This window comes from Dipteris shenzhenensis, chromosome 30, assembly GCF_047967505.1.
Source record: "Dipteris shenzhenensis isolate YYH24624 ecotype China chromosome 30, Dip_SZ_1.0, whole genome shotgun sequence".
NCBI classification, from domain to species: Eukaryota; Viridiplantae; Streptophyta; class Polypodiopsida; order Gleicheniales; family Dipteridaceae; genus Dipteris; species Dipteris shenzhenensis.
Window position 1 is genome coordinate 46,018,054 of NC_141625.1, and position 23,671 is coordinate 46,041,724.

Sequence of the window (23,671 nt, forward strand, 5' to 3'; positions counted from 1 at the left end):
CCTCACACAACATTCCTCTGGAAGCAATGCCTGCTCCTATGCAAAAGAAGGATGCCCCTGGGACCTTTGGACTTAGGAATAAAACAAATAAACTAGCTCTTATTGTTCAGGACAAAGGAAAGGCTAAGGTCACTCCTAATAGCAATGTTAATTGTCAAAGGCCCTCTATAGCTCAAGTAAAAGCAAAGGAAAAAACTTTGAATGAAGGTTGGTAAAGCGCGAGGAAAATTGTCACAGCCAAGAGGCCTATTCCACCTCGTACTTGGATGGGTACATCCTTAAATGGGCATATACTTGTTGAGAATTCTGGCATGGGCATTACATGGGCTGTAGTGATTGCAAGTCGCACTCTCTTTCCAGAAGATGAAGTTGCTTTATTATTGCCTGGCCCTCAGGATCATCCCTTGGATCTTGAGGTAGACATACAGTCTTGAGTTGTTGGGGCGATATTGTATGTACATATCTATAAATCTGTAAATATGCTACCACAAATCAAATGTTTGACATACAATGTACAGGGGCTCTGTGACTTGTGCAAATGGAAGATAGTCTGGGCATATCTCAATAGATTGCAACCTGATATGTGGCTTTACAAGAGCATAATCAACATGGTTATGCAGACCGGACAAGGTAGTTTGCAGGTTGTGACATTTTTGTGAAAAACCAGCCTATCAAAAATGCAAATGTGTGCAATGCATGCACAATTTTAATGCCGATTGCCCTCCAATGGGGGAAGAGCACCCTCGTGAGTTGAATAGTACACACTCTCTTTTGAAATCTTATTCTAAGTTCCGGTTCCTCTTTATCTCTTCATGCTCACATGCAAGACATTCTTCATGTGCTAGTTAAGTGGTAATCTCAACTCTTATGCTCAGAATCCTCTTCTGAATACTATGCTACTGAAATCTCTTTTTAAAAACCTGCTCAACAAAATTGTAACATATCCTCAACGAACTGATTAGTAGTAAAAAGATTCTCTCACCCAAATGTGTTATTGAAGTAGGAAAACATTGGCTATAGATGATATTGCGATGGAGAACTACTTAATCTATAGAAACTATCGAACATTAATCTATTTTCTAACTCTTCTATTTTGGTCCTATTCATGGTATAAGAAGCTCTACACGGAGGAGAAAATCCTTCATTCTCTATCTAATTCACAAATCTATACACTAGTGTTGGCTGTATGGTTAGCATTCACTCTTGGTTCTGTAGTCAACGTAGATTCTTGGGATGAGGAGGTAGAAGCCACACCCTCCTGCTTGGATGCTTTACCTTTTTCCTTTCACAGAATTGGTCTTGGCAATTTTGTCCAATAGAATAGGACATTTATGCCATGCATGCCTTGGTTTATGTTTCTTACGCGAAACATTTATCTTTGCTAATCAGCCTCTTCTTCTCATCATCAGTGAAAGGATATGGCACGCATCCAGGAGGTGATTGGTTGTTAACATTTTGTATAGCTTTCTCCTTTCCCTTATTGAAGGTTTTACGAGGATTCGACTTCCTCTCAGCTATTTCAACTAATTTAGTGAGGTCTCTAAGATTGGTTGGGTTGAACAGTTCAACCTCATATTTTACTCTTAGGCTTAGGGCCTGCTAAATGCTTCTTTCTTCCATCATCCTCACTGTTTTTAGGTAACTCTAAGAGAGGTTCCAAAACCTTGCTGTACAATACAACATTACTTTCATTGTCAATTTGCCTAAACCTTTCCCAACGGAAGGTCAATTCTTCTTCCTGCCTCAGAGGCATGAAAGTGGCTTTCAGCTGCTCCACAAACTTAGACCATTCAAGGATAGGTTCCTTTCCTGTTTGTAACAAGGACCACCTCATCAAAGCATTCTTTTGTAGATGCAATGTGGCAAGAGCAAGCTTCTCTTGATCGGTCTTGTCTTAATGGGCAAAATACAACTCAAAATAGCGAATCCAATGAAGGATTTTATCCGTCTCCATTGCTCCATCATATTTGGGGTATTCAGTTCTTTCTCTTGGTTGGAATCGGACTCGTATTCAAATCTTCATCTCCAAAATTCAGCACTCTCTTAGTCCTGAATTATGTCATTATGGATTGCTCAATCATGTTGCTAGGCTGAGAAACCAGCTTATCAACGGGATACTCCACTTCTCTTCTCCTCACTTTTGGATTGTAATCTCCACGTGTGAGGGATTTTGTGTTAAGGGTGTAAACACATCACCTTGCTCATGGATGCACTCATTTCTCCTTTCAAAACCTGTGAGTGCATTTATTGCAGTACGGACTGCGTCAGCAAGCATTTACTACAGTACGGAGCTGCCTCGGGATGCGTACCAATTATAGTGAAGGTTTCTCAGCATTTCAGAGCTGCCTCGAGCTGCATGCCAGCATTTCGGAGCTGCCTCAAGTTGTGTGTCAGTATTTTGGAGTTGCCTTGAGCTGCGTGCCGGCGTTTGGAGCCATTTGGAGCTGCTGAATTGATCTGGAGAGTTCTCTTTGAGCCCTTTCCTCCTCATTTGGCATCCCTTTGCCTCGGGCTGCAAGCTTCTCTCCATTGGTTCTCTTTCTCTCCATTTCTATGTGCTCTCCTCCTCATGGGAGCACTTCTTTTGTTGTAATTCTCATTTTCAGTCCTCATTTGCTCGCTTTCAAAGTCTGTCACTGCTGTACATCATTGGGTAAACCATTGTTGCATTGTATTTTTTCAATTTCTGCTTCATTTGCATTTTGAAAAGGCCTCGTGTTGCCTTGGAAGGCCTTGTGTTGCTTTTGGGGATTTTTCTTGCAACAGGTACACCTTGGGACAGCAGAGTCTTTTGCAGGCATAAGCTTTGAAGCTTGGGCAGATTTTTGGCACTTGATTCTGAGAGGTTGCCTTTCTCTCATTTAGGCATAATCTCATCAATGTTGGCCAATTGCTCTTTCAAATCCTTCACATTAGTGAGATAGGCATCCATGTTACCACCCTCATCAAGCTTTAAATCTTTCAACTGCCTACGGAGATAGGCAACCCTCGCCTCATTCCGCACCTGATACAAAGATGCAAGTTGATCCCATGCTTGCTTAGCTGTCTTGCAAGACCGAATATGAGGGATAATAACCCGTTTCACTGAAAGAGCAACCAAGGCATGTGCTTTGGCATCATGACCATCCCACTGAATTTGCTCCTGTGAAGGAGGCAAAGCACCTAGAGCAGTAGGTGTAGGAGTCCTGGCTGTAGCAGTAGAACCATCACTTGAAGACCCATCACCTAAAGAAGCAGAGGCTGCAGGTGTAGCACCAGTAACAGTGCGTGTAGGCCTGGCCTCAGAACGTGAAACAATATGCCATAGATTCTTGGCAACCAAAACATGTCCCATCATGTATGACCACATGGGGTAATTGGTGCCATCAAGCTTGTCATCGGCCCCAATCAGCCCAAACAAGTCATCTTTGCCACAAGGCATGGTGCTGAAATACAAGGCAAATGCACCAACTGGCAAAGCGATTCTCAGCTGGTTTCTAATACCCTTGATGGGTTGCCTGATTCATATCAAGGATTTGCTACTACATTGAGGTTGGTTGCAGGGGGTGATGCCAATCATTTCTCATTTGACCAGCTTGTTGCTCTTATTCTTCAGGAGGAGCAAAGTTGTGTGAATCGCAATGGTACTATGGCTAGTGATCAAGCATTTGCTGCCCATCACAAACAAAAAGGTAAAGGCAAGGTTTCAGCTGGAAAGCCCTCTCATTCCCATGCTGATCATTCACATGGTGCCTCTTCTTCAGGGGATAACAAAAAGAAGAAGAGATGTAATTATTGCAGGATAATTATTGCAGGAAACCTGGGCATGATATTTCTGAATGCAAGAAGCGCATAGCATCTGAAAAGAAAAAGAAAGAGTCTGGTCTTGCAGTATCTGGTTCTTTTAGTGCAGAAGATCGACATGAGTCCACTAATTTCCTACAAGACCACCATTGGGCTTTCTTGGTTACATGTCAGTATAATCCTGATGTTCATGATGCTTGTATGGCAGTTTCAGATGTTCTTGATGCCTGGTTCTTTGATAGTGGTGCTAGCAAGCACATCACTTTCTGTAGGAAGTTATTCAGCTCATTGGAGCTTACATCTAAGGGGGGCAATGTCACACGTGTCAATAATGCATCATATACCGTGAAAGGTATTTGGCAAGTTGCTCTTACTTCTGTCTCTGGTGGTATTGTTAGTCTAGAGCATGTGCTTTATGTTCCAGGCATTCGTAAGAACCTCATTTCTATTTCAGCCATTGCTACATGTGGCTTTCAGGTTATTTTTGATGGTGTGAGGTGTGCAGTGTATGATGTTACACATGCCTTTACCCTGGTTTTGACTGGCACATTGTCTAGCGGTCTTTACAGACTTGATGCTTATGACAGAGGTTCAAATGATGATGTTGCACTTGCCAATGCACATGCCTTTGCTATTGATTCTACCATGGCAGATACTCATTTGTGGCATGAGAGGTTTGGACACCTCAATTTTGGAGCCCTGGTGAAGATATATAAGGAAGATATGGTTGTGGATCTTCCCAAAATGCATATGCCTTCCAAACATGTTTGTGAACCATGCTTACTTGGTAAGATGCACGGTGCTGCGTTTCCCAAGGATGGGAGAGTTGGTGCTTCACGTAAGCTTTATTTGGTTCATAGTGATGTTTGTGGACCCATGAGGATTGCAACTCTTGGGGGGTTCTACTATTTTCTTACTTTTATTGATGATTTCACTAGGTACACTTGGGTTTTCGCATTGAAATCCAAGTCTGATGTTTCTTCATGCTTGAAGCACTTTATTGCCTTGGCTGAGAATGAGAGTGGGCTGCACATTGTTCACATTAATACAGATAGCGGGGGTGAATACATGACGAAGGAGTTTGCTGTTTTTTTGGCTTCCCGTGGCATTAATCATCGATGCACGGTGCCTTATACTCCTCAAGAGAATCCCGTGGCTAAGCTGAAGAATAGATCAGTGATGGAAATGGCTAGATGCATGCTGAAAGGCAAACATTTGCCTAATAAGTTGTGGTTGGATGTGGTCATGTGTGCAAATTACATCTTGAATAGATGTCCTACAAAAGCATTGCAGACTATCACACCTTATGAGGCTTGGACGGGTCGTAAGCCTCGCATTTCTCACATGAGGACTTTTGGATGCTTAGCTTATGCTCATGTGCCTTCATTGAGATGAACTAAGTTGGATGATAAAGCTGTTAAATGCATTAAAATCTGTCCAATGTACTTGGATTGTGACATCAAAATGCCCCCCTCGCTGCTAGCAAATTGATTGCCCAAATAGTAGTGTAGAAGACCAAGATCAGACATAGCAAATGTGTGCTGCAAATCAATTTTAAAATCTGCAATTTGCTGAGCATGTGTCCTAGTTACAAGCATGTCATCCACATAAAGGACTAAAATCAGCAAATCTGTCCCCTACTTGCAGATGTAAAGGGTAGCCTCTGTAGGGCTGTTCTGAAAGCCAAGTGTGAGCAAATGAGAATGAATTCTCGAATACTAAGCCCGAGGTGCCTGCTTCAATCCATAGAGGGCCTTTTTCAAGCGGCATACCTTGCTTTCAAAACCTTCAACCTCAAAGCCAGGAGGTTGCGAAACATAGACCTCTTCTTGCAATTGCCCATGAAGGAAAGATGTCTTAATATCAAGCTGATCTATCTGCCAATGAAAGTGGGCAGCAAAGGCAATAACAATGCGAATGGTAGTGATCCTGGAAGTGGGAGCAAAAGTCTCCTCAGTCAATGCCATGCTGCTGAGCATAGCCCTTAGCAACAAGACGGGCTTTGTAACGGTCCACCGAACCATCAACTTCCATTTGATCTTGTAAACCCACTTAGTTCCAATGGCATTCTTGCCATAAGGCAAATCACACAACTCCCAAGTGTCATTATGATGCATAGAATCCAATTCAGTATCCACACCATTAAAGATTGGTTTTCACTTCTCTTCTGAGGATGGCAATGGTACATGTGGTGTCACTCTCTATTAGCAGGCAGTTGGTTGTTTGATTTACCTATGCCATACGAGACCTGATCTACAGTATGCTATCTCACAGTTCAGCGGATATATGCACAACCCATCTATGCACCATTGGCATGCCGTGAAGCGTGTTTTCAGATATCTTAAAGGCACTCAGCATTTAGGCCTTCTTTATGGGGCTGATACTTCACTTGTCATGCATGGATTCACTGATAGTGATTGGGCTGGTTGTTTTGACACTCATGTGTCACATAGTGGCAACTTTTTTATGCTTGGTACTTCATGTGTTTCTTGGTTCAGCAAGAAGCAGAGTACAGTTGCTACTTCTAGCTGTGAAGCTGAGTACAGAGTGGCTTTTACAGCTACAGTGGAGTGTGTTTGGCTTCGGCAGATCTTTGTGCATGTCAGATTGCTCCTACCGTCATCTTCACTGATAGTCAGAGTGCTTTGGTTGTCGCACGGAATCCAATTTTCCATGCTCGCACAAAAGCACATTGAGGCTCACTATCACTATGTCAGAGAGTGATTATCAGCAGGTGATATTGAGTTGTCTTATGTTCCCACTGAAGACAACTTGGCAGATCTTTTTACGAAGGCTCTACCTCGACCTAAGCTTGAGGCTTTGTGGCAAGCTTTAATCTTAGTATCTTTTGTAACTTGATGTGTTGTACTCTGTAGAGTCATAGGTTGCTATATCCTACGGGACGAACATGTGCAACCATGACACTAGCTATTTAGGTATCTTGAGCCATGTCCAAGATACTTCAGCCCATACCATGGAGGGGGGTTTGTAGGCTATCTCATGGGCTATCCATAGATGCCACTTATACCTTGGTATGAGCCTTGTAGGCCTAGTTATATTCAGTTAGGACTATTGGTACAGTTAGTTTTTGTACCATCTAGGTCAGTTAGGATACTTAGTCCAGTTAGGGCAATTAGACCTAGGGTTTTGTTATATTGGCTCTCCTTTGAGCCTCCACACTTCAGTTTTGGAGCAATCTATTACAGCATCTCGTTTTTCTCCATTGTGTTTCCATTTTTGAGCTTCCATTGCTTCCAACACCCAACAATCTCACCCTGTCCAACTTCCCTTCAACTTTCTTGTGCCTTCTCTTATGAGTTGTACATTTCAGCCTACATTCACAACTTTAGATCTAGCTTTGGAATCAATCCACAGTTCTGCCTCTATGAAAATGATAAGGCTGCATATTATTGCAATAGCTGTATGCCAACTTTCTCACCCTCAAAACAAAACGTTTGTCACTCCGTCTCACCTTCTTACCCCTTGATTGCATTTCGTATATTGAGGGTCTATTACTTCAACAACTTCCCATGTACTTCTCACCTTCTTACCCCTTGATTGCATTTCGTATATTGAGGGTCTATTACTTCAACAACTTCCCATGTACTCATTGAAACAAATGATTGTAATGCCCTGTTTAAAATTGTGTGCGTGCGTGCGTGCATGCATGCGTGTGTGTGTGTGTGAAGCTGATTGGCATGCACTTCTCTGGCTAGGCCACATTATTTCTTCCCATACTATTGTGAGGCATTTAGGGTATCCCATTGGCTGGAATATTACCCCTCAACAACAGCTCAAATGGGTGCTTCAAAAGATTAACAAGAAGCTGGAATACTGGCACTTGTTGTCCACTTGGCCTCTACATGTTCGACTTCGGATAGTACAGTCTATCATTATGGCATATGTGCAATTTTATTTGCCTCTTCTTCCCTAGTCTTTTAAGCATTTGGCTTCCTATATGTCCCAGGCTATGGAGATATTTTGGAAAAGCAAATCTCACAAAAAGGCTTTGCGACTACTTCCCATGCAATCTGTTTGTTCTCCTAAGACTCATGGGGGACTGAATATTCTCAATCTTCAGTTTCATATGTTGGCAAGAAAGAGCACTATGATTGCTGATTTTTTTCAGCAAAAACAGCCATGGGCTATTATGTTAGCAGCTATGTGTGGAAACATGACGTCCCATGCATATGGGCATTGGATTACAGATCACTGGGAAGCAGTCATGACCACATTTCAGGGGAAAATTCTTGGTTGTCCCGTTTCTACTGCTTTTATTCATGATTGGAAGAGAATTCTCTCTTATGCTAAATGGTCAGGTGCTTCTTCCCATCATGGTAATTCTCTTCGCTTGCAAAGCATCCATTGGAGCAAGGTGTTTGAATCGCCTCTTGCTTTACAGGCACCTATTAAAGCATATAATCTTATGAAATTTGGCATAAGATTTGTCGGAGATGTTGTGGATCACCATGGTTATGTGCTTTCATTTCCACAAGCTTGCAGGACATTCCCCTTGGGTCTGCATCATAGGCCCATTTGGAGAATATTTACAACTATGTTGCAGCCATTTGTTCCTGTTCCTCCATTGTTTGTACAGGACAGATTACTGGACTAGAATCTGACTTCCTTATCTCCTGCTACCTGTTCACTTTCAATGCATAATTTGGCCTCCTCGATGGTCTACAGATTTCTTCTTCCACCGCCATGGATTGATAAGCATGCCAACACTCTTTCGAATTTGGATAGGCCTTTATCTTGGTGGCAATCACAACTCAAGAAAATTTGGAAAGCTAAATTGCCATTGAAACAGAGGCTTTTCTTTTGGAGATGTATAGTAGGAGCTTTTTCCATTGGGGTGAAATTGGCAGCACGTCGTATTGCTTCCTCTTCCTGCCCCCGTTGCTCTCATCACCGTGAGATAGTTCCCCATTTGTTATGGTCTTGCCCGCACTCTCGGATATTGATCACTCATGTCTCTCATTTGCTGCGGCTTCGGTTTCCCTCTATCAGATTCGGGAAACTCTTCTGGATGTTTGGATGCTTCTCATCTCAGATGTCTCCATTCCTCCTTTTCTTTCACTGGGCTCGTTTTTGGGTACTATGGACTATTTGGACACAGAGACTGCATTTTAGGATGGGACAACAGTTTCCTCAGGCATATGCTTTCTTCAGAATGTCCCTCAAGCAATCTTTATATGATAGTTATGCTGCGAGGGACTTGGATGCTACTAGCCTTGAAGTGTTTTATGACTGTTTTTGAGTTCTTCCATTAGGCTCTCTTTTGGAGTCTAATGTCATGTACATTGATTTCATGTTAATTTTATAGTTACTGGTTTCACAAAAAAAAAGTGTGTGGGCATGTGCATGCATGTGCCTGTGTGCATCATCTAGGTTATCCTTTGGGGTGGACAACATCTAGGCGCCAACATATGGATTTGGTTACTTGAAAAGTTGAAGAATATTGGAAGCTCACTACACGGCCTGTGCATGTTCACTTGCACGTAGTTCAGTCGATGCCTACATACAGCTCGATCTGCCTCTGATGATGTTTTCAAAGCAAGACATTTCATCTTTCACGTCTTCTACCATGGAACTTTTCTAGCAATCCCATCATCGACGTAAATCCCTCCGGCTCCTTTCTATGGATCACCTTTGCACTCCAAAGACGCATGGGGGATTGAATATTCTGAATATTCATTTGGTATCTGTTAGCTCACAAGGGGAAGAAATACTGCATTGGCAGCCTACTCATTGGGACTTTCTCTTAGGGCATGTTACTGTGGCTTATTTTCGGACTGGAAACATATACTATCTCATCTTAAATGGATTGGCAGGGATATTCTCGTTGGCAACTCCTTGTGGGCTGAATGGCTTCCTTGGTCTATGGTGTTTACGCAGCCTTTGGCATTGCAAAAACCCGGCAGACCATACTTTCTTTGGTCTAGAGGCATTTCTCTTGTGAATGATGTGCTTGATGATGCAGGCATGGTTTTATCCTTTCCATCAGCAGCCCGGAAATTTGGTTTGGGACACCACTATAGGCTGCTTTGGCATTTATTACCGCAAATGCTTTTTGATTTCCAGCCTGTACCTTGTCTTGAGACTACAGATCGTCTCAAAGACTGGGTACTCCACTGAGATGATCCTGCTTGTTGATCATTGCCTTTGGTAGATGTTATGGTTGCCTTTCTTTGGAAGGTTTTGCAGCCTCCTTCATGGCTGTCAGCTCATGTAAAATCAAATCGTGGTTGGTCTATGACACGTTCTCCCCGATGGTGGAGGAAACGTTGAGGCAAATTGGGGATGGCAAACTTCCGCTTTGTCAGCAGGTTTTCTTTTGGAGCGTTCTCCTTGGGTTTTTCCGTCTAGACAGATATTGGCTCATCGTCACATTGCTCCTGCTATTTGTCCCATGTCTATCCTTACAGGAGACCTTGCCCTGTCTTAGTATCATTTCTTCCATGCTTCTCTATGGCAATCATTCTTTGACTGCCTACATGCACGGGATCTGGATTAGCCTGCTTTTTTGTCCTATAAGCTTGTCCCCTCTTCTTTGAGGGGACAGTTTCATAGTTTCTTGTAATTATACAAACGGATTTCACACAAAAAAAAAGCATGTGTATGCGCTCGTGCTTATGCTTGTGCCTATCCCCATTGTTGTATACTCGGGAAGCAAGCGGGATGTCATAATAACTAGTTATTTTTACTGCATTTTTCATGGTGTTTTTACATCATGAGTGCAGCCAGGTGCTGGATTTTATATATTCATTTACATTTTCTTTTCTGATATTGCATGACCCGTAATTTATTGATTAGGAGCTCGTCTTATAACACATTCTCAAAACCAGGTTCATTCAAAGAGTTTCAATGTTGGTGTACAAGCGCTTATGCTTCTGTATCAGTTGCTGGCAAAAAATAATACTGTCAGCGATCGCTTTTATCGTGCCCTTTATTCAGTACTTTTGACTCCTGGACTGGCAAAATCATCCAAGGTGTGCTATACACAGAAAAACTTTCCATTCAAGTTTTCTATTCCATATTTTTGCTTACAGAGGTATGTTATGTGTTTCTGCCAAATTGCGTGTTTGTTCCAACATTCTTGCATGCTTGTAACAGGTCGAAATGTTTCTTGGACTTGTGTTCAAAGCTATCAAGTCAGATATCAATTCAAAACGCATGGCTGCATTTGCAAAGCGGTTGATGCAGGTAAACCAGCTTTTTGTATGCTTTCTATATGATCATATTTTGTGCGTAAGCTCAAAAGAAAGGAGACTTGCCTTTGATATTACTGGCACAAATTCTGCTCACTAGAAAATTCACATCTCAAGAGGCCTCAAAGTTCTCAGGGCTGCTTAATTCATAAGGTAAAATTATTGGTAAAATGCCCTAGGATTGATCTGTGAACTAAACGAATTGGAAGCAGTGGTACTTAATCCAAGCTTAACAAATTTCTAGCAGGTTTGTGATTGAATTTAGTTGTCTGGAGGCTGCTCTTTGTGAGCACAGAGCTGAACTTCTTGGTTGACAAGCAAACATGTAGCAAGTTGGTATACCCACAGACTGATTATTTGCTACAAGTCACTAATCTAAAATTTTGAATGTTCTGAGCGTTGGATGGGTGATTTACCCTGCTAATGTATTCAAGTTTTGGATGGGAGCACAGTAATGCACTGCTTTCTTGCATGCATCACCACCGGTGGATTCCTAATGTCACACGAATGGAGGCTCTCTCAGAGAAATCTTTCTGATTTGTGCATCTGTGAAGCTGTGCACACATAAAAATATGGCTACAAAGTGAGTCAGAAATTGTGAGTGCTTGTGTTTGTTCAGCTCTATAACGATCCAATGGTTCTTTGTAAATGGCTGGTCACTTCATTTTTCATACTGATTCTCGAAGCAACATTTGCCGGAAATTGTTCATATTCCTATGTTTTAAGACAGTTTTGAATTTGCTACAGATGGGATTTTTATGGTGAAATGTGGGATCCTTGAGGTCCTCGTTCTTTCAAAGATAATGGGTGAAGCAGGAATGGAGATGATATATTTTGAAGAATTCAAGTGCTGGCTACAGAAAACAGTCTAGGAATGCACACCGTGTACACATGGGCGTGCAGTGGCCAGCCACAACAAACAGAGTGCATCATTTGAGACTGGCAAATAGAGTGCAGTCATGCACTCTATTTGCCAACAAATGGTGTACACATGGGCGTGCAGGTGGCTGAGATAATAAGTTTGGCAAATGCTCTTTTGGAGTTTTGTTACAAAGAAATTTGAATGTGCCTGATCATCCACAAACTGATTGTCTCAGAACGAAAGTGTTGATCAAATTATTAAAGATATGCTGAGAGAACATGTGAGAGTTGTTGGATATGAGTCCTAGAGTGTAGAGTGAGTGTCATCCTCTGTGTGTGTATGTTTGTGTGGTATCCTATGGTTCAAACGATAAGGCTCTAAACCTATATAAAGCATGTACTTGCTTATGAGACATTGAAGTATATTGTTTGGTTCTTCTCTCAACCATGTAATCTAACATGATATCAGAGGCAGCATGTTTCTCCTCCCTAGTTCAGCCCAGGGTAGCGTGCTGCCTTTCCATTCCCTGGTCTCTCCTGGAGCTGCCTGCATTTCTACCCAGCGTGTGCCTCACATTTCCAGCTCGCCGTTTTCAGCTCCTAGTCGTGGCTGCCTGCACGATGGAGTTCAGAACACATCGCCATTTGATAGAGATCTGTTTGCCATTCTAAAATGTCTTTAGCACTCACCTGCAATGCTCAAATGGCTATTCTTTGCCACTAGTATCCAAGGCCCCCAAAGTTCATAACTACTAGCAGTCAGTTGTGGCTCTGAAGCTCGGTGGAGATGGAGTGCTATCTACACGAAGTGAAATCAGTCGTTTTCTAGTGGCGCCGTTTTCTAGTGGCGCTCGTTTCATGCACAGGCCTTATCAGAAGCCTATGGACTGCTGCCCGTCCTCGAGCGATGATGGCATTTTTGCTGGAAGTGCTGGACGTGTTTGGTGACATCAAAAGTCAGTACAAAGGGTGGACTTATACAGTCTCCCTCCACTCTATCTCCTTTTTGCCCTCTCTAGGCCTAAACATCCCCTAGAGAAATTAGCCTAACCCTCACTAACTTGGCCCATCTTGCCCTTCATTACATCCATCCCTGCTGAAAAATAAATCCTCAAAATTGCAGGTGATGGTTAGGCACCAAGGCTCCCTACTGTAAAAAGGACATACTCCATCATGCTTGCCACCAGGGTCAAAAGGAAATGTGATAAATTCCTTTGCCTTCGGTTGTTGTGGCACCTCTGGGGTCATGTGGCTAGTAATCCATCCTGGCAAGATCATCATCCATAATCACATGAGTTCCAGCTGTCCCGAAGGGTTTTTTTCTGTACAATGCATTGTGTTTTGCTGTCCACTTTCATCCACATAGGAAGCATTGCTTGCTTTTCCATACACCCAACATCTTAGCTTCAATGAGTGCTTCAATGACCTGTCTTTGCATTGCATCTCTAGTTATGCTGTCCTTACCAAATGTGAAGAACTGAAAATCATCTTCATTATAGCTGCTGTGTTTGGACTCAAACAACTTGATGAGTTTCTCTAATGCCTCAACATCCCCTGGACCTAGAGTTCTCACATATGCACAACACAAGGCTCCAAGACTTGGAACCTAGCATGTACGTCTTTCGGATGTCTTCCAAAGATGGCACAATTGCTGAAACATGCTGCATCTAGCCTCTGAACAGACAAATAACCTGAGAGACAAATCAGGCCTGCTAGGAGTCATGTAGGCATGGTCCCATAATCTTTCCTTCTCACTGGATACACCAAAGTCCAACCCCCTGACAATGCAATAATCAAACACATTGTTTGAACCTGTTTTGGTAGACCAAGGAGGGGGCATTGGACGAAACAAGAAAATGCTGGACCTCCATTTGCTTCGGGCTGAAAAGGGTTAGCTGTTCATGTTGCTGTGGTAGTAGGAAGACAACACAAACATGCACGGATAACAAAGGCTATCAGCCATGTGCAACCCAAAGTGCATGTGCTGATCCATAGTCTTGCATATGCATGCCCCATATCGACTGCATCTGAGCATCATTGAGCAAGTCGTCTTTGCCATAGTTCTCAAATACAACCAACCAAGATCCAGTCAAGCCCTTTGAAGAGTACGCCTTCTTTGTTGAAGGAGAGGCATGGGATTACATATGTTGATATTGAAATATGCTACAACCAAAGCTGTAACAAAAGTACAATTCACTGGTTACATGCTTCTGGCCCTTTTCCCACACAACACTAGCAGGTTGCATGTAGCTCCTTTCCAAGTGGCTCCTTCAAGCTCAGTTAGTTCTTTTGGAGAGTTGCCTCTGCTTAAGCTCTCCATGCAAGGCACAATTCCTGATATTGATATCATTGCAGGATTTGCAGTCAGTTGCCATAAATCCTCATTGGGAATGGGCTGAAATAGTGTGTGTAATGCATTATCCCTTGAAAATACATCAAAAATTTCAGTTCCATACCACAATGCTCAAATCAGTACAATGGACTCATTCCCGTCAAGGCTTGAAAGTTTGTCTATCAAGCAGCTATTCATTTCAAAAGCATGATTCCCATCTATGATTACATTTTGCAGGTGACCATGAAGGAACTAGCAAACATATTGGTGGAGTCCCTGTGACACCGACATCCATGGACCTTCCTTGTTGATAAGCTGGAATAACTACATGCAGCATAAAGAAGCATAATGCCCTAGGACAGCATTCCAACCTTCTGCCCTTGCATTTGCAGCACTCCTATGAGGTGCCATTGTTCTCATTATGGCTGGTCAGTCTAGAAGGCAAAGCTCCCAGGTATACTCACCTAGTGAGCAGCAGTGGCGAGCATTAGGTGTGGTAAAGATGTGGCCACATCCCCCACTATCATGCTCATGAATATGTTGTGATGCAGCTTCCGGATTAAAACTGTCATGCATATCTTGTTCTTGTTGCACAAGCTGCTGCTCCTCATTGTGTGTGAGTTTATTTTGGTATCCTTTTGATATCATTTGTGTGGTCTTCAATATTTCCCCCCTTTATGGAGACCATACAATGCTGGATACTCACCTCTGCCTCGAAAACTTTGTCCTTGAAGTTTGCATACCTAAAAGTATCAAGTCACTGTTATGTAGGCTTGTTCCATCACCCTGCATATAGGTACTTCTTCTATTAGGATGCTGAACTCTCAGGGCATCATCTGGAGCGATGTATGGATCCTGCAAACTGATATAACAGCCCTCTTTCTTTTGATTTTTTTTTTTTTTTTGAAAAAACAGTGCTAATTATATTACTTCGAGAACAAGATACAAGAGGTCAGCTTATAGCTGACGGCCGCGTTCACAAATCGGACACAGCCCTAAAAGGTAGCAAAATAAACCATCCTCTCACGGAGGGATAAGACGAGTATGAATGAACAGCCCTCGGGGTGGTGAGTAATGCCACCGAAGGCCCTGCATAGTCTGCTCGAAGAAGAGGCCCTGTGTGTCCCAAGCCCGGAGGAAGCGTCTCCGCTTCTCCTGACCGGCCCGGGAGTCTCCGTGACTCTGGTCCCACTGGCCTCTGAGGGTATGAATAATCTCACTCCAAATCTCCGCCATGATCTGGGCAGTCGATAAGGAGGTGCCACCTAGGATCTGCGCGCAGCGCGAGGTCCAGATGTGCCACCCTGTGATGCTGCAAATGATCTCCCAAACTGGCTGCCTCTCCTGAACTCCTGTATCAGCCTCTGCTAGGTGCTGTGGGATACCCTCGAGCGGTCCCCACGTCCCCTGTGTAATAAGGAAAGTGGGGTCCTGCTGGCATGCCTCGAATAAGTGATGAAGACCAGGTGTGGTGCTGCACCAACAGAACGCGCCCCAAGTGATCAATCCTAGCTCTGGTGCTGCGCGAGTAAGGATCCCAAAAGTCCACCTCCACACTTCCTGGGCGCGAGTGCAGCTCCACAGGCAGTGTTTTGGTGTCTCCTCATCCGCATGGCAAATCTGGCAACATCCATCCTGGCCTATCTGCCTCAAGCAGCTCCCCACTGGAAGACCTTTGTGGGCAAGAAGCCACAGGAAGTATGAGATCTTCCGCGGCCGCCAGCTCTCCCACAAGGCCTTCCAGAATGCCTGCAAAAAGAACCTGGAAATACCCTGTGCGTACCAGCTGGGTCGCTGGGTGGGGGGGCGGCTCTGCATCCTCCCGAGAACTCGCCTGCCCAGAGTCGTACTGTAGGCGAAGAAGGAGGTCGGCCCCTGTCCTGTCACAATCTCTGGCCACCACCACTCTCCTGGGTCCCAATCAAGCTCTGACAAGGCCCGCCCCTCCCAGAGCCAAAGACGCCAAAGCTGCACCTGGTCCTGCTCGATGCTAGGGTCGGTACTCTTGACCTTCTCCAAGAGGCCTACGACCCGAACCCTCTGCCACGGGAGTAGGGGGTCGATGAGCGCACCCTCTCTCCTGAGTCGTCCATCCCCAGAGACCGCGAAGAAGGAGATAGAGGAGTCATCCATACGTCCTGCGATCACCAGTGGAATGCCACGGGGGGTGAACTGTCCCAGCCAGTGGGTGTCACCAGGCATGAGGATCTGAGGCTCAGGTGGAACCAACCAAGCAGCTGGGATCGCACCGTCGATCTCCGTGCGTCTCGCCTGGGCTCCACGTGCACCTCCAGCTGCGTCTGCAAGATCAGTCATCTCCAGATGTCTGTACGTATCCCTCCACACACGAAGGGATCGGGCTGGCCCCCTCATCCAGCCGTCCCACCTAATATGTGATCTCTCCCCCAACTGAAGGCCCTCGGCATCTCTGACCTGACCGTTCCAGATAAGCGGCTAACGATCGATCTCCTCCTGACAGCTGGGAGGGGACTGAATGAGACTGAGGCGGAGCCGCCTCCAAACCATGAGGAGGCTACGAATGAGTGGGGAGCGGGACTGAGTGAGCGGGGCGGAGGTGAAGATCCACCTGAGGGACGGTAGCCACTCTCCACCTCGGCGCGGGACACAAGAGCCGACTCCCTGCTGAAGTAACAACTTCCACGTCTGCCCCCCTGGGGTCAAACCGCGAATGACAAGCTTGCCTAACAAGGCCTGACTCTGAAGCTCTGGATCAATGACCCCCAGGCCACCCTCAGCCTGCAGAAGAATGATTGTCTGCCAAGCAACCCTAGCTCTGGTATCTCTATGACCATCCTCCCCAGACCAAAGGAAGTTCCGAACCAATCTCCTGAGCTGTGCCACGCTGGATCTCGAGAAGCACCAGCAGGAAGCCACATACCAAGCCGTGGCTAGAAGGACCTGGTTAACTACCAAGGCACGACCTGCAAGGGAGAGCTTAGCAGTGCTCCAGAAAGCCAGCTTCCGTCGGATGGAGTCTAGCACCGGGAGAAACTGCTGAGCTGGCGTGATGTCTAGGCCAACCTGGAAGCCAAGGTATCTAGCTGTCTGTCCACGTGGAATCCATCTGAAACCCAGAAATCGCCCCCACTGAGAACACGCCCCCGGGTCTGTGAGAAAACCAACTGATTTGTTCCAGTTGATTTTCGCACCAGCGGCCGAGCAGAAAACCTCCAGGGCCATCCGCACCCTCTCTAGCATCCTCTCATCGTCTTGGACATAAAGGGCTGTATCATCTGCGTACTCTGAGTCCAAAAGCTTCGTGTCCTCCCGGAGTGGAAGGCGAACACCCCTGAGCCCTGTGGACCTCGCCCGAAGGTAGTAAGTCATGGCCTCGGCGAAGAAGAGAAACAGGTAAGGAGCCAGGGGGCAGCCCTGACGTACTGATCTCTCCAAGCTAAAGCGCTCACCCATCCTGCCTCCAATGATGACTCTGCTAGACGCTGTCCTGTACAAAGCTGAGATACCTTGGATCCAACCTGCCAGGAAACCTAGCCGCTCCAGAGTCCCCTCCAAAAAGGACCAGTCCACGCGATCGTAGGCCTTCTCGAAGTCGAGAAGTAGAATGGCAAGGTGTGATCCGCTGTGCTGAGCCCACTCCGCCGCCTCTGAAAAGGTGAAGACATTATCCAGGATACTGCGATCCTGGACAAAGCCTGTCTGAGTGTCATGGACGAGGTCTGGGAGTAGAGGCCGAACTCTGGCACTGATCATCTTGGCGAGGATTTTGTAGGCAGTGGTAAGGAGAGTGATCGGATGCCACTGGCGGATCTCCTGTCTATCTCCTCCCTTCAGGATGAGGCAAATCAGTCCTGAGGAAAGGCTCTCTGGCATCTGACCGCTGCTGAAAATCCCCTGCAGAGCTGCAAGGAGGGGCTGATGGATCTGGTCCCAGAAGGAGGTGAAGAATGCTCGGGATAGCCCATCCTCACTTGGGCATTTCTGTCCGTCTATAGCCATCAAGGCCTCCAACATCTCATCTGAGGTGAACGGCGCCAACGTCGCCTGCATGCTAGGCTGGACCAGGGATGGAATGTGCCTCCACACCTCCTCACGGGCACGACTAGCACGAGGGGCAAGCGGCTCTCGCTGGAAGAGGGTCTTGTAGAAGTCAGTGGCCAACCCCAGGACCTCCCCCGGATCCGTAACGATGTGACCATCCGCTGTCCTGAGACTCCGAAGCTGATCACCTGCAGCTCTCTGGCCATGCGTCCTGAAGAACTCCCTGCACATCCGGTCACCCTTCCGGGCCCAGAAGGAGAGAGAGGCGTGATAGGAAAACTCGGAGCGACGCTGGAGTGTCTCCTCCAGGAGGGCTCTGGCTCGAAGGGCCTGGATCCGAAGCTCCTCCGAGCTCGGGGAAGCCTGCTGGAGTCGCTGAATGGAGGCGAGGTCCCTCCGAAGAGCTCTCTCTCTGCCCCACCAATCCTGTCGAACCTGTAGGGCTGCGAGCTGGCAGATCTGGCTGGACTCCTGCAGAGCCTGCGCGACCGAGTCTATCAGATCCACGCCCTCCCCCCAGTCTCTGTCCCAAAGACTGCAAATGCTGCTGCGCACGTCCGCCCTCGAGAAGATGGAGTCGGGAATCCTGCATGATCGGGGGGGGAGAGTCTGGGCTGCCGAATCTAATGATAGGAGCACAGGCGCATGGTCGGAGAGTGTCGTCCCTGGAACTATACCCGCCTGGCCGCCTCTACTGATGGCCCGATCACTGACATAAAATCTATCAAGCCTCTCCAGGAGTCTGCCTCCTTCCCTGCGGAAGCCCCAAGAGAAGTCCAGGCTCCCGTGCCAACGCCGGAAGGACGGGTCTCTCCAACTGTCCCTCCCTCCTGTCGCGAAGATGAAAGAGTCCCAAGCTGACTGCTCTGCCTGAGCCATACTTGTGAACTCCGGACCTCTGCCCTGCTGGTCCTCCATGGTCTCCAGGTTGTTGAAGTCTCCTCCAACAATCCAGGAATCCATGTCTGGAAGAATCCCTGTAAGTGTCCTCCAGAAGGTGGCTCTGCATCGGAGGTCTGTGGGAGCATAAATGTTGAGGATTCCTATTTTGGATCCCTCCAAATCCAGGCCTACCCAAAGGGCTCGGCCTGGGATCAACGTGCCGTGACCAAAAACTCCCTGGGCTAACTGCTCGCACACGGAGGTACAGACACCCCCACTCCTCCCCTGTGCGCCGATCGAGGGCTCCCAATAAGTGTAGGAACGTCTAGGGAGAACCTTCCCGCAGCTACGGGAATGAGCCGCAGAAAGCTTGTGCTCCTGGAGCAAGAGTACATCCAATCGACCAATCACTGCAGGCTGAAGTTCCTGTCGCAAAATGAGCTTCCTGGGACCACGGGTGCCAGAAGAGTGAAACCCGTTCACATTCCAGGATACGAGGTGTAGGCTCATGGAGAGGGATGTGGGGCTGCGAACAACTGTCTGCTCGCGGTCGAAGTCGAAGAAGAATCAGACATATCGGAATGGAGGCGCTGCCGCTTATGAGAAGGTTTGGAGGGGGAGACGGGGTCGTCCTGCCCGTTCTTCAACACCTTCAGCAATGGCGAGAGGCCTTTGGTGCCATGAGCAAAAGCTTTCTCGAGCCAGCTCGAGATCTCTGAAGTGGTCATCCCGTAGAAGGTTCGGAGTTTCTGATGGGACCAAGCTCTGACATCCTGGGGGAGAGGCCATGACAGGGGGGGTCTGAGGATCACAATCAGTCGGAAGCGTTTGGCGGCGCACATCGCCCTCGGACCACTGAGTCTCGAGAAGCTGCCCACCGGACGGGCCTATCCAGGAGCAAACCTGGGCGTGTGTTTGCTCTCTGAGAGCCTCCCAAACCGAGTCGTCTGTCCAGGTCTCAGTGCCATCGCTGAGGAACGTGAAAGCGAAGCTAGGGCCATCCTTGGGAGCCAAGGCAACAATCTTCCCATCCGCCCCTTTGCGGAGCAGGAAGATACTAATGTCGAGACAAGCCGGGAAGGTCCCAAGGTCGGCCACATCCAGGTAGTCCCAGGGGCCAGATCTGTAAAAGTCTCGAGGAAGCTCTCTCTCCTGGAGTGAGACCCAGCTGAGTCTGCCACTGAGGGGCTAGCGGGAAGGGAAGCCTGCTCCAGTGGTGGTGTAGACTCCGGGTGTCCTGCCAGCGGGGGGGGAGGGGGAGGAGGCTGAGGGATAGGCGACTCGGACTCCACGGAGGCGACTGGCGGAGAAGGTGGAGGAGGTGGAGCGGGGGCTGCACTCGGCTGGAAAGCCGACGGTGCAGCTAACTCTGTAGGAGAGGCGAGGGGGACGGGGGGGGGGGGATGGGGATGCATCTGGAACTGGGGCTGAGGGGGAGGAGGAGGAGACTGAGGAAGAGGAGGCGGGGGCTGAAGCTGCGGGTCGGGCGAAGGGGGGGGAAACTGGGGAGAAGGCGGGGGAGCGGGAGAGAGGGGGATCTGAGGCTGTGGAGGGCGGGCTGCCGTCGAAGAAGAAGCTCTCCCAGGTCCCTGGGGCGGCTGCCTGTCAGGTCTCTGGGGTGCTGCTGCAGGAAGGGTAACCTCTGCCTTCCGCGCCCCCCCGTATTCCCCGCACCCCGCACCCTTCACCCCGCCCTCCGTTCCGACCCCCCCGCCCCCTCACTTCGCCTCGTCCGCCTCACTCCCAGGCTCCACCTCCCGCTTCGTCCCCCCTTCTTGGGTGGCAGCCTGTTCCTCATCGGAAGCTTGCAGTTAGTCTTGGCGGTATGGCGGCCCCCTGCCCGGATCCGGAGGCCCAGTCGGACCCTCCCTCTCCAGATGCCTACCGCGTTATCCTGACAGAGCAACAATCATCTCGTGTTCAGGAGGTTGCCATTGACTTTGCTCGTACCTCTGTTTACGGTAGGGTCATTGGACACTCCCCCTCCAGGTCTGCCATCAGGGACTGGCTCCAGTCCACTCTCCTGCTAGAGGATGGCCATATTGAGGAGGTGGCCCTTATGGGAAGGGGCATCTTCTGGCTCAAACTCTCCAGTGAGAAAGCTGCGAGCAACCTGATTGCCGGTTCCCCCACATCGGTGGACGGGAAGATTATCATGATAGTCCCGTGGTACCGTGGATTCAGCGCAGCAGATTTCGATGTTCGGTTCCGTATACCTCGCCACCCAGTGACACTAGTTTTTCCAGGGCTTGCTGCTGAGTTGCGGCCGATTGTCAGGGACTTGGGCTCCCATTTTGGCTGGGTTATGCACGACACCTTTGCCGACGCGGTGACCACGGCAGGAGCTCCCCGAGTCCGTGTGGCTGTGGCGGATCCTGCGACTCTCCCTGCAGTGATCGAGATTGTGACAGGTGCCGGCAGCATCACCCAGAGCATGATAGTCACCGGACAGCCAGGTCAGTGCCTACGGTGCCACGGCTTTGGGCACTTGGCGACTGCTTGTCCACGCTTCGCCAGCTCGTCTCGACCCCCCCCGCCCCCGCCCCCTCCGCCCCCGCCCCGGACAACCACGTCAGGAGGAGCCGAGGCAGCCGGAGTCTGGTCCAGAGGTAGTGGGCGGTTGGACCGAGGTTAGAAGGAAAAGAGGAAAGAACAAGAAGATTTCGGATAAAGGCAAGGAGGGCGGGGGGGGCGGGGTTGGAGTGGAGGGGGCGGAGAGGTGAAGCGGGGGGCGGGGAGAGCGGAATGGAGGCGGGGGGGCGGGTGAAGCGAGGGGGGTCGGCGGGTGAGGCGGAGCGGCGAGAGGGGGGGGGGGGTGAGGTGAAGCGAGGGGGGGGGTTGGGTGAAGCGAGGTGAGGCGGAGGGGCGGGGTGGAAGAGAGCGGAGGGGGGGGTGAGGGCGGCTGAGACGAGGGAGAGGGGGGGGGAGTGGAGGCGAGGGGGGGGGCGGCGATGTGGAGGTGAGATGGAGCGGAGGGGCGGGGCGAGAGAGCAGCGAGGGGGCGGGTTGGAGGGGAGCGGATGGCGAGAGACCAGCGAGGGGGAGCGGGAGCGAGGCGAGGGCGCAGCGAGTGAGGGGGAGGGGGGGCGGGGGGCGAGGGCGGAGGGGGAGGGGGCGGGGATGGTCGCGGCGAGGGGAGGAGCTAGGGGGAGGTAGAGCTAACGGCGAGGGGGGGGAGGGGAAGCTCGCAGGAGCTGCTTTGGATACTCAGGGATTTTTTGGAATCTTTTCTTTTGATTTTATAGTTGTTTCCATCATGTGGGCTGCTGTTTCTATTTGAGCAGTTATCCCCACAAGATTCTTTTGTGTTTGCAGCTGTAATTGCTTGGATACTAGACTTTTGTCCTGCATATCGAAGCATCTTCCATTGCTTTGAAGTATGATTTTGTACCAGGGAGAGCAGTAGTATGTCTGGGCTGCATTGGCATAACTGCATCCTCCTCAAATGCTGGACAGCTTTGCTATTTACACGTTACTCTTGAAGCCACTCTGGCTCGACATTATCTGAAGATGCTACTCGATTTCTGTGCATCTATTTGTACTTGCTGCCCATGAAGGTTCTGAAGCAACCTGTTTTCAGGCACCACTTCCTTCATTCTGAGCTGAACTTGCCCTCTTATTTTTCTAAGGATGCCTTTTTGTATTCAGTCATTGACTGGCTGAATCTCTTTGGCCATTATAATCTTTCTTAGCACTAGAATTTTTTATTATGGATGCTCTGAAGGTTAGTGCATTGTTGAAAAATTTTTGGACAGTAATTTTCCCACGTGGCAGACAAAGATCAGTCTTCTTTTCCTGCGAGAATGTGGCAAATTCCAAGGAAAAGAAGATGAAGTCCGATGATAAAAAGATCATTCATTGGAAGAACCAGAATGATAAGGCCTCAGCTATCATTGGCCTAGGGCTTGCTGACAATAATCCAATATGTGGATGTCGGCAAGACAGCAATTGAAGTTTCGACTAAACTGAAAATTTGTTTTGGAAATAAGATTATTGATTCAAAAGTTTTTCTCATGCAAAAACTTTTTAATGTGAAGATGAAGGAAGAAGAGTCACTGAGTGAACACTTAAGCAATTTTGGATCTACCGTTCAACGATTGGGTTACCTAAAAGCAAATTGGAGATGATGACAAAGGGGTAGTTTTGCTCTCCAGTATTGAAGGTATCTTCAAATACAGTGAAGTACTGGTAGTACTCAGGGGTGGCCATGATATGGGATATGATGATATGGTGGCTATCCTAATTGATGAAGGTTACCACAGTGAAAGCTGGAGCTTCACTGGAACTTGAGAAGGCATTCTTCTCAAAGAAATGAAGGAAGAATGGCAAGTCCTTGAAGTGTACCTATTGTGAGAAGCTTGGAAATACAGATGATCGATGCTTCAAGAAAATGGCAAAGGAACGATCAAAGAAGCATTCTAACCTGGTTGCACAAGAGACTGATGGAGACAAAGTCGAAGTTCAATCTTCTGAGGAGAAAGCTTTCACTATAGCTGTCTCAAGTTTCTCTCTTTCAGAAGAGATAGACTAAGAATGGGTCTCTACCTTGGGTAGTCTCCTAGAAATGTGTTAGGTTTCTAGA

General features: G+C 47.8%; 1 protein-coding gene across 2 annotated transcripts in view; it reads left to right on the forward strand.

Moving 5' to 3' along the window:
* The window catches only part of EDA25 (CCAAT-binding factor), a 98,397-nt gene that overhangs the window by 70,265 nt on the left and 4,461 nt on the right, over positions 1-23,671 (forward strand). For both annotated transcript variants that reach the window (XM_087401423.1, XM_087401424.1), the window contains exons 11-12: positions 10,632-10,775; positions 10,900-10,989. In XM_087401423.1, coding sequence (XP_087257549.1) covers positions 10,632-10,775; positions 10,900-10,989 — 234 coding nt within the window. The remainder of the gene's footprint in view (positions 1-10,631; positions 10,776-10,899; positions 10,990-23,671) is intronic.